This window comes from Anabrus simplex, chromosome 1, assembly GCF_040414725.1.
Source record: "Anabrus simplex isolate iqAnaSimp1 chromosome 1, ASM4041472v1, whole genome shotgun sequence".
Taxonomy (NCBI): domain Eukaryota; kingdom Metazoa; phylum Arthropoda; class Insecta; order Orthoptera; family Tettigoniidae; genus Anabrus; species Anabrus simplex.
In genome coordinates this window covers 1,500,262,119-1,500,274,217 of record NC_090265.1, presented here as the reverse complement: position 1 = coordinate 1,500,274,217, position 12,099 = coordinate 1,500,262,119, and the positions used below count along the sequence as shown (strand labels likewise).

Below are 12,099 nucleotides of genomic sequence, written 5' to 3'. Positions count from 1 at the left end.
GGCTACTGCCATTCTTAAATCGTAGAATCTGACGTGGTAATTGGTCAGTGTCGAAGATATATAAATTGTGATATAATATTTTGATACCATATGACCGGTATTTCATACTTGCGTGAAATTGATTCAGCGCTATTTTCAATATTGTCGAAATAATAAGAAAAATATTCTTCGAACAAAAATAACGCTGAAATGTGATGTACGAAGACGAACACACCCAAGTAACTGGGAATCAATCAATCAATCAATACTGATCTGCATTGAGGGCAGTCGCTCAGGTAGCAGATTCCCTATCTGTTGTTTTCCTAGCCTTTTCTTAAATGATTGCAAAGAAATTGGAAATTTATTGAACATCTTCCTTGGTAAGTTATTCCAATCCCTAACTCCCCTTCCTATAAACGACCTTTTATTACAGTATTTACAAAACAATACTCCATTCCGTACATTCTTATTAAAGTCCACAACAGCATAGGATCGAATTTTGAAGAACTAACAATTTTTCTTTTCAATTACAGCACGTTGGAGAACATGTACTAGTACATTTATCATTCGAAATTATCTCCTTTACAAGATTAGCACCACTTTGCATTATATAATGCTTATAATCCCTATAAAGACCTCATAGTTTCAAATTAATTTCATAACTTCACAATTGGGTTTCTTTAGACCAGCCAAATAAAAAATACGAATGTTTCGGAGCTTGAGTCAGAAAGCTCATAGTTCTGTCTGCATATAGGCCTACCACAGATCTTGGTTTTCGATAATGCATTTGCTGTAATGCCACCAACGTTAAACAAATTATTTCTGTCATATGAAGTTAGTTTTGACAAATATTGTAACTGTGGTGTTTGAATGTTGAACTCCTGTTGCCGGACTTTGGGGACAGAACTGAATATTGAATTATCAGTGTGACTGAATTAAGGGCTGTAGTCTATAATATCAGTGGGAGCTGGATGCAGGTTTAAGACAACAGTTGAAGTAGAAGGTGGAGCAGAGTCAAAGGCATAATGCAGACCAGAAAGGAATCTAAACAACCTGTGTCCCGCAGTACAGATATTACTGCAATTAGGTGCAGAACAACCCACCATTATGTAATAAATATCCACTCAGATATAGCAGTATTCTGCCCCTGCACGTGGTAATTAAAGGAATACGTTCGATGTGACGACGCGAGCGCTCGTAGGAGAAACTAGACTTTGTTCACATGGCCCATTGCGCATGTATGAACCAAAATGGCGGCTAAGCATACCGATCTTATAGAGCCTTAGTCCTAGTTACAATTCCGCGCAAGCTTGATGATGCCATCTCTGACATAAACCATCACACTGAACTGCTGTCTCAGACTCTTCTACTTTCCGCTCACAGAAAGTCTCATCAGTGTATTCATCCTCTTTGAAATGCAACTGCGAAGCAAGTTGGGTACTTACGACCAGTATGGTATCTAGTGGGCAGTGATAAGATGGCTGATGCTCACCTTCTGTCTTAATGTGGTATGTTGTCAGAATCCAAAATGGCAAACTTGGCCTTACTTTCTTCACCTAATATTAGATTCTAATTACTATCTTATTTTCACTTCTATATATAGCTAACACTTGAACCTCCGTTGTTCAGGCGGCAGCGCGCTGTCCTCTCAGTGATGGATACCGTGGTTCATATCCCGGTCACTCCATGTGAGATTTGTGCTGGACGAAGCGGACGGAGGCAGGGCGGGTTTTCTCCAGGTACTCCGGTTTTCCCTGTCATCTTTCATTCCAGCAAAACTCTCCATTAACATTTCATTTCATCTGTCAGTCATTTATCATTGCCCCAAAGGAGTGCGACAGGCCTCGGCAGCCGGCACATTTCTTATCCTCGCCGCTAGATGGAGGCTTCATTCATTCCATCCCTGACCAGGTCGAATGACTGGAAACAGGCTGTGGATTTTCATTTCATTTTATATAGCTAACACTTCCACTTATTTATTAAGATATGTATGTTGTCCAGGATGAATGTGTGAACACAGTCTACTTTCAGAAGAACAGGACACTGTGCCATTATGCCCTAGAGGTTTTGCACATTTTTGAATGATGTGTTTCCTGGAAGATGAAGTGGGCACACAGGACCTATGAGTTGGGAGATGCGTTCTCCTGACCTCACACCAATGGACTTCCTATTTATTATTTAACAAATATTTTTTTCCACTTACTACTACACAAAATCTTTGTTCACAATTTTGTGTGTCACTGCATGTAACAATATAGACAATGTAGAGATCTCGCTTTTCTTTTGCTACGTTGTATTTTCCTTCAATCATGAATAATTAAACAACATCCTCTCATTGGAATAAGTGTTCAATTTGTCAACGAATTAGTGACCTTTTGCCAGTGATTTTGGTATCTTTCTCGGGTCATCCTCGAAGTTGCATTCATATATTACATATTTTGTGAAACAGTATTTAGTCAGAAGTTCTAAACATTGTGTATGGGTATATATCATTGAATAACAGTTTAGAACTCAGGCAGTGTGTGGCAACATAAATTTTAGTGAAAAATGGAAGGGTATGTATAGGTATTTTAAGGCAGAAACAGGTTCCAAGAAGGACATTCCAGGAATAATTAATGAACAAGGGGAGTGTGTATATGATGATCTTCAAAAGGCAGAAGTATTCAGTCAGCAGTATGTAAAGATTGTTGGTTACACAAGGATAATGTCGAGATAGAGGAAGAGACTAAGGCCAAAGAAGTAATAAAATTTACATATGATAACAATGACATTTACAATAAGATACAAAAGTTGAAAACTAGAAAAGCGACTGGAATTGATCAGATTTCTGGGGATATACTAAAGACAATGGGTTGGGATATAGTACCATATCTGAAGTACTTATTTGATTATTGTTTGGTCGAAGGAGCTATACCAGATGAATGGAGAGTTGCTATTGTAGCCCCTGTGTATAAAGGAAAGGGTGATAGACATAAAGCTGAAAATTACAGGCCAGTAAGTTTGACATGCATTGTATGTAAGCTTTGGGAAGGCATTCTTTCTGATTATATTAGACATGTTTGTGAAATTAATAACTGGATCGATAGAAGGCTATTCAGTTTTAGGAAAGGTTACTCCACTGAAGCTCAACTTGTAGGATCCCAGCAAGATATAGCAGATATCTTGGATTCTGGAGGTCAAATGGACTGTATTGCGATTGACGTGTCTAAAGCATTTGATAGGGTGGATCATGGGAGACTACTGGCAAAAATGAGTGCAATTGGACTAGACAAAAGAGTGACTGAATGGGTTGCTATATTTCTAGAAAATAGATCTCAGAGAGTTAGAGTAGGTGAAGCTTTGTCTGACCCTGTAATAGTTCAGAGGGGAGTTCCTCCGGGCAGTGTTATCGGACCTTTATGTTTTCTTATATATATATAAATGATATGAGTAAAGGAGTGGAATCGGCGGTAAGGCTTTTTGCGGATGATGTTATTCTCTATAGAGTGATAAATAAGTTACAAGATTGTGAGCAACTGCAACGTGACCTCGAAAATGTTGTGAGATGGACAGCAGGCAATGGTATGTTAATAAACGGGGCTAAAAGTCAGGTTGTGAGTTTCACAAATAGGAAAAGTCCTCTCAGTTTTAATTACTGCGTTAATGGGGTGAAAGTTCCTTTTGGGGATCATTGTAAGTATCTAGGTGTTAATATAAGGAAAGATCTTCACTGGGGTAATCACATAAATGGGATTGTAAATAAAGGGTACCGATCTCTGCACATGGTTATGAGGGTGTTTAGGGGTTGTAGTAAGGATGTAAAGGAGAGTGCATATAAGTCTCTGGTAAGACCCCAACTAGAGTATGGTTCCAGTGTATGGGACCCTCACCAGGATTACCTGATTGAAGAACTGGAAAAAATCCAAAGAAAAGCAGCTCGATTTGTTCTGGGTGATTTCCGACAAAAGAGTAGCGTTGCAAAAATGTTGCAATGTTTGGGTTGGGAAGAATTGAGAGAAAGAAGAAGAGCTGCTCGTCTAAGTGGTATGTTCCGAGCTGTCAGCGGAGAGATGGCGTGGAATGACATTAGTAGACGAATATGTTTGAATGGCGTCTATAAAAGTAGGAAAGATCACAATATGAAGATAAAGTTGGAATTCAAGAGGACAAACTGGGGCAAATATTCATTTATAGGAAGGGGAGTTAGGGATTGGAATAACTTACCAAGGGAGATGTTCAATAAATTTCCAATTTCTTTGAAATCATTTCGGAAAAGGCTAGGAAAGCAACAGATAGGGAATCTGCCACCTGGGTGACTGCCCTAAATGCAGATCAGTATTGATTGGTGTAACATTTATCGGCATACAGATCCTGGTGTTTCCAAATATGAGGACGGCATTTCACGCAATAACTGCTAGTGATATGTACCCCCTGGGACATTGAACAGATCACAGCACAAGAGAATCAGTCTCGAGAATTTCCCTAGATCCGTGATATCAGCTTCGAGGGAGATCATTACCCATTCCTACTGTTTGCTTATTTTCATGTCTACGGGAATTTGGTATGATGTATGGTTGGACTGGTACTTTAAAAATGTGATTTCGTGAATGTGATAAAAAACATGTAATTTAAAGTCCAGTTTTGTAGTCCCAACTATTTTAAATTATCAAGGTCTTGCTGCATTTCTTTGACTTTGATAGTACAGAATGTCCAGAAATTAAGTGTTGATTTTGTTGAAATAGTGACAATTCATAATGATATAGATAGGTTCAGAACATGCTACATTCAACATGAATACCATTCCTATTGTAACACACCTTTTATCTGTCAGCTGTGGCACAAAAGACGTTCTGGAGCATTTGTGGTGTTAGCGGCTGTAGTAACTTGTCGAATTCTGTCTCAGAGCTCCGCCAATGTGGTAATGTGTCCCTTGATAAATCCCCACAGGAGGAAATCCATTGGTGTGAGGTCAGGAGAACACACCTCCCAGCTCACAGGTCCTGTGTGCCCACTTCATCTTCCAGGAAACACATCATTCAAAAATGTGCAAACCTCTAGGGCATAATGGCATGGTGCCCTATCCTACTAAAAGTAGACTGTGTTCACACATTCATCCTGGACAAGCTGTGGGTGTAGAAACTCTTGTGGTGTATTCAGGTACATTACTCCATTAATGGTGTTTTGGCAAAAAACTGTAAATTTTGTCCAGTAATTACCATCCTCCACACATAAACTTTTGGAGACATATGCTGGACTTCCAAATGCTCCACTGGTGGTGTGTCAGCCCAGGTGATGCAGTTATATCTGTTCACCTTTCCACAAATGTAGAAGGTTGCCTCATCACTAAATAGGGCATGTTCGAGGATTTTGCGGTCTTTACTTGCTGCAAGGAAATCCACGCATATGCTAACATGCTCTGCCAGATCCTTGTGTAAATGGTACAGAGCCTGCAGATGGTACAGCTTCTTCTTCAGCATATAACGCAACACCTTATGCACCTTTGAGCATGAAATGTTCAGTTCCCATGAAAAATTGTACACAAATTTTGCACGGCCTTGTCTGGACTCATTCTTAACATTCAGAGTGTACCTTGAACTTGTTCTCCATGAGCTTAATTGTTTTGTCTATAGGTCCAGGTTTATGGAATCGGCGATCAAATTTTGTCTTATTCTCACCATAAGAAAACCCTTGCAACCTCCGTGTCACAATGGCTACCCTTTTTGGCACACTTATCATGCACGTACAGGTATCTGTAACACCAGAACACATGTTGAGCTGTAGTTGTGAAGCCAATGGCCTGATTCCACCAGCAACTACAAAGTTTATATCTACAATAAACCTGCAATGTACTGACATACAAATATTACCCCTACATCCCCATTTCTACAAAATCAAAAATTAATTTCTGGACATCCTGTATATTAAATATCATTAGATTATAGGATCTGGTCATATGTTTCAATTCTGTGATTTTTTTGTGTGACTACATTGAAATTAATGGGACTAAATGGGTGTTGTACACCTATCTTTTTGTCATGATATTTTTAGTACTGCCTATTATGTGTATATCTTTGCATGATAAATTTCCTTAACTACTTTGTATTTATATTTCAGGTACAAAGGAGGTTGCAGTGAGTCCTGAAGAAACAGTGTACAAACTCAAACTGGAGAATCAGCTGTTACAGAGTCAATTGCAGGAGTTGCTTAGAGAACGTGAAGTATGGAGAAGGATCTCGGCTAATCTCCATCTTAGGAAGTTTGGGGATATGGACTCAAAATGTTCAGAATCTAGAAATAATATTTACTGCTTTCCAGACATACCTGTTTTGAATCATTCAGTGATATATGAAGAAGTTCCAGTTTCTGTTTCCTCATATTTTGCGGAAAACAGTTCTCCAATTTTGAGAACTGATTTTCAGAATATCAACGGCATATCAAGTAATGATAAATTGTTACTTCAGGAACAATTGACTAATAATTTTAATGTAAAGCCAGAGAGAAACAATATTTTAAAGAAGGTAGATGATAATATTCCTTCTAAAAATATTGCCACTTCTATTCCTAGTATGGAAAATATTTCCAGTAAACATAAATATGAGGGTATAGCTACTGCTAAGTTAGCAGAGGATGTGAAATTGGCTCTGGCTCATGGTTTGGAGTTGTCTGGCAAACTGAAAGAGGCACTTACAGTTATAGATGTTGCTTTTGCTAATTGGAAAAGTTTGGAAACTGAGGGTGTTCCTTTTAAGATGCAGAACAATAATAAAATTGGAAAAAAAGCTCTGAAGGAATTAAAACACATTCTTTATGATGGTAAAACAAAAAAGTTGATATCAAAAACTGCAGGTAAGCTAAATTCCATTAAAAAAAAGTTGTTTAAGAACTATGACAGTCTGAACCTTAGGGAAGAAAGTGTTATCAAGGAAAGCAATGCAGACTTGAAACCAGAGATGAGACTTACAAGTGCACTTCATAGTGAAGTACATAAATTTGTAAATGTTCCTTCTTATCCTCTTTATCAGAATAATTCTGCTGTAAAATCTGATGCACCACTTCCTTCAGGTTTAGTTTATGGTCCACATCTTCCAACTTCAGATTATAAGTCACCTGTAAGACTTCCTAACCTTCCAGAGAGTAATGCTAATATAAATGAAGATACTGATTCTTTTTTGAACATGAATTCATTTGAGAACAAGGAAAGTTTTAGTAAAGATACAGGTGTTTTTAATGCTGTTAAAGATGAGAAGTCAGTCATAGAATCTCAGTACATACCAATGCTATATGATGATCTAAATCCTCTTGAGGACACACAAAAATATATTTCCTCTGAAGAAATTAGGCCACAACCAAAGAAATCTGAGGAAATCCGGGGCAAACCTCATGAAGAGCAGTCAAGAAGAAATGAAATACATATGTCAAATAAAAAACAACAATCTAAAGAGAAATCAAATAAACCATTTAAGAAACAGAAGTATGCAATAAAAGAACAGAACACTATAAAATTTCAAGAAAGTCATAGATCAAGCAGTGACAAAATACATGAACATGACAAAAAGAAGAAACAGAAAGATAAAAAACACAAATCTTCAACAAAAGGCTTGAAAGGGGAGAAGGTGCAAAAGAGTGACAATCAAGGAGTTAGGTCTGAAACGGAATTGAAACACAAATATAGATCAAAATTTCAAGAAAGCCGTGGGTTTAAGCATGTCAATAAATTCTTCCATAAGAGAAATAATGATGATTCAGGAAAGAATTTTGAAAAGAGATTGTATGAAAAATCCCACCATAACATGAATAACTTAAAGAAAAACAAGGAATTTGAAAAAGCGTACAAATATAAGAAAAGAAATAGTTTTCGATATGGTCAAGCTGCTTGGTCTATGGATGACAATGGCTACAGATTTACCAACACGTCTGGTGACTGGTTAATAAAACGATATGAGGCAAGAGCCAGGCAACGAGATGATGATCAAAAGAGTGACTGGTTATTTGAAAGAGCTATGGCACGCAAAATGAAACGGGAGGAGGATAGGGAAAAAGGGCGATGGTATTTTCAGCGTGCAAGAAGTCGAGAGACATGCCGTGTAGAGCCCATTGCAGACTGGTGTAAGACACGTGAGAAAAGGGACTCTCATAAGTTTGACAAAAGTGAATTCTGGAGATCCCGTCAGTTTAATGAAAACTATGATTACGATGATCGTGATCATCCTCGACATTATCAGAGAGATTGGAGAGCAAAACACCCCTCTAGATATTGGAAAGGATCAAAATTTATTTCTCAGGCTTTTAAAGCTGCTGTGAATTTAATGAAGGCATAAATTTATAGTAAACGATTGAAAGAATTGACAAATTACCAGTGTCAAATTGACTTCACTCTTCTTTTGTATTTTTGTGATAGTATCATTTATTTATTGAGCAAAAGTTTGCACAAAACAGCTGGTATGGATATGCATTTACTTTTTAAATTAAGTAAAGAAATTTAAAAGTACCTTTTATTTATTGCCATGTTTTACCTTGAAAAACCTCCGTCGTTGATTGTCTGAGCAGAGCAGTTTCAAAGCTTTAATAATTTCTTTGTTTTTCAAATGTCTTTTTTTAATAGAATTTTCATTTTAAAAATTAATTTTGATTATACCTTTTGGTTTTTGTGTAACCAAAACTGTACAGTTAGTATGAAAATAAAATTTTGATTTTATCTGTCAGAATTGTTATGTCTTATAGAAATCTGCCATTTACCACCCCATTTTTAGAAAACATACTTCCTTAGTGAACCTGTGTATCCTGCTTTCCCAAATTAGATGGCTTTTCAGATGGTAAAGAAATGCGTTCTTGAGAAAGGAATCCCTTGCAGTGTTGTTTCTTTAGCAAAAAGGTAAATCACCATATTATTGCTACACAGCTACTGCAACCCTCCGTTAGTCGTGCCTAGGTGTGACAGCCTCATGGTCTGCTTTAATTTTAATATGTAACTGATGGACCGATGGATGAGCTCCTATTCTTATCACTTTAGGATAGCCTAGGTGATACCTTCATTAGAGGTTTCGTAATAATAACTTCACATGAACGACTGCCATCAGCTGCTGAATTCTGTGGGAATTGTAACCCCAGTGTGCTAAGTTATGTAACAGCCAGACCGATTGCTTCAGTTGAGCATGCTGTGGGATACAGTATTTTGCAATCATCTGGCTACTTATTGAACATGAGTAAACAGGACATGCAAATATGAGAATCTGCATGAAGTCTATCTTCTACGTTTGGATGATAATGACTTCCTAGTTGATGGCAATTTCGAAGAAAGTGAAGACTCATGATACTGAAAATAGAATTGAAACAAAAACTGTCGAGACGCATACAAACCATGAAGTTGATGAGGATAGTAATAAACAGGGCTAGGATTTCATTTTTCTGACGAACTTCTTGCTTTCTGATACAAATGTGCACTCATTGACATGGCTATCATGGCCGACTTTGACCTCTAATTGTACTCGCAAACTTAGCCCAAGGAGATCACATGTTGCCTGTATACTGTGATTTTACAATGTTAGGAGGTTTCTAACTTGCTTTATTGCACTTACATGACTGGCCTGATTAAGGTAATTTAACTATTTTTATAGTTCTTCCATCATACTTTCTCACTTTTTTGGGGGTTAGCCTCCTGGACTATGTTTTATATCACCATGTGGCATTATGCTTGGCTTTATTTCTTTATCCCCCATAGCTATTTATTTTGTGGCCCATCCTGATTCGTACTGTTCTTGTCCATTTAACATGTATATTAGCTAAGTTTTTTTGGTGTCAACTCTGTATATTGATCTATGTTTTATGGTCATTGAGTAAATGACCTCTGTTGTGCCTTGGAAGTGCGTTACGTCGACTTTATTATACGGTTCTGGTTTGGAGATCTTATTATTCATGTACCAATTTGTTATCCGGTGTCCTCCCTATGTAGTTGTGTATCAGAAAAGCAAGTACATGGAAGGCTGGTGCTGCGTTGGGATTTGAGTTGTATGTGAGAAGCGTATTGATGATGTGAATGGGCCTCCGATGTTGTGTGGGTTTGACCTTGCATATCCGAGTGAGACCTTATTTGTGAACCGGACTTCTACACTTTTGCATTTTTTCTGACCGTTCTCTGTTATACATTCCCTGTTGGACCCTTTTTAAACCTATTGTAAACCAATTGTGTGAGTGTTCGAATGTGAGATTATGTAAGACGCATATCATATTGCCTAGTCATATAGTTTGATGTTCTTATCTTGGCATTTTCTTACTTGCTTTTTTGTGCTTAACTTGCTATTTCCTTAGCAACTTCTTGTTTATCCCCGATCCCGGGCGCCATGCTTGGGCATGACCCTCCCTTTCTTTTGGTCTTCGATCCGGCCATGTTTTCCTTCCCGTCTTCATCTTTGTGAAGACCATTGGAAACCATTCATGTGGGTTGTGTTTTATTTTATGACCGTGTGTCCACCTCGGCAAATACTCGTCCTGTTGAAATTGAATATCACAATGATATATCGGTTGGGGCCGAAGGCTGCCTAATGTTATTGTTGGGTGCACTTGTGAGTGTTGAGAGTGCCCTTGCTTTATCGTAGTGATAAAGTTGTTAAAACCTAGTGAAATTGTGTAACTGTGTGTGTGTGTGTGTGTGTGTGTGATACATTTCATGCTATTTATATATTAGGTTTAGTGCTTGTTCGTAGAAATTGGGAGTAGTGATGTTTAAATTTTATAACTATTACCGGTAGTTCAGTTGGCGTTCAGCAGATTACGTTTTCTAGGTTAAGTAGGCTAGCTAGGTGGACTTTGTTTCGAATTTAGGTTTAGGAAGTAATTTACGTAATAATATTAACTTTAAAAATAAGTATCTGTAGGTTCGTTGGTATGATACAAAGGCAGATTATCATAAGGAGTTGTAACTTCCGCAGCTTTTACTGCTTTTTCGTATAGATATCAGTAGTGACTCGCTCTGAAGGGCAGAGGGGCACGTGCTCCTCCAGCTAAGTAACTGTTAATGCATGGTTTTATAAATACTGGCAATTTGAATGGTGATACATTCAGGTTTGATATTAGGTGCCGCATGCAGCTAGTGCGTCAATGTTTTCATCAGACACGTACTTTGATCAAATACGTGACACTTAAGGGGCCCATACACGCGCAGATTTAGTCGGAGGTAAGTCTACGCAAACCAGTCTCTTCAGACATGTCTGTGTGTGTATGGCCGGTAAGTCTGCGCAAACCAGTCTCTTCAGACATGTCTCCGTGTGTATGGCCGATAAGTCTGCCGACAAAAAGTCTGCAGGCAAGTCTCTGACATTCTGGCGCTGCTTGAATTCAGCTGGGGACTTTGCGACGAAAGCGCTATCTCAGAGTTGCGGCAATAAATGTAAACGTGGTAACCTACAAATATGAAAACTGAAATCATTTTTTGCACGTCTTCTTCGTGCAGAGCCCTACATTATGTCCAAATAACAACTCATCTTCTATACCGACTATCTAATTAATATCAATCCGTATATATTTTTCAACCATCCGAAGTGCATAATCTTAAACAGAAAACAGCTGAACGCGTCGTATTCAACCTCCTCGGTAAATAATCATTTAGTCTGAGGGTGTGTGGGCAACTGCATACTTCCGACTTACCTCACAGAGGCAAGTCTGTGCAGGTAAGTATTCCAGAAGTCTGCGCGTGTACGGATTTAGCCTTGCTAAAATGGAAGACAATTCGACGGTGGCGCTCCTAGTGACTTGACATGAAAAAAATCGCGCTTTCAAATATCAATGGAAATGTATATACGGAAATGGATAAATAAATTACGTCTAGAAAGAAAGTGTTATTGAGATATTAACTTCGAAGTTGCTAAAGCAATTCTGGATAAATGAATGAAGAATTCTTTAAAAGGTTATTATTCAAAGACTGAAATTCGACATATAAACAAGGTGTGAAATGGACTGCTGTGAAATGGCTTGATCTTTCATTTACGCATTACTTTTTTAGCTGTAGCATTCCTGCCTGAACTCTTACGGTTGGATTTGTCTTTTTCTCATTTAAAAACATTGTATCATCACATTAAGACACTTGTCAATAAAAATATCGGCACATTCTTTACACACATGATGAAATGAATTAACATTTAATAGCTG

The 12,099-nt window shown here is 37.9% G+C and overlaps 1 protein-coding gene across 1 annotated transcript in view; it reads left to right on the top strand.

The window, feature by feature from the left end:
• The window catches only part of LOC136858447 (golgin subfamily A member 6-like protein 7), a 59,089-nt gene extending 50,426 nt beyond the window's left edge, over positions 1-8,663 (top strand). Inside the window, exon 4 of the mRNA XM_067137997.2 lies at positions 6,073-8,663. Coding sequence (XP_066994098.2) covers positions 6,073-8,276 — 2,204 coding nt within the window. The 3' untranslated portion in view covers positions 8,277-8,663. The remainder of the gene's footprint in view (positions 1-6,072) is intronic.
• Positions 8,664-12,099: the final 3,436 nt, after the last annotated feature.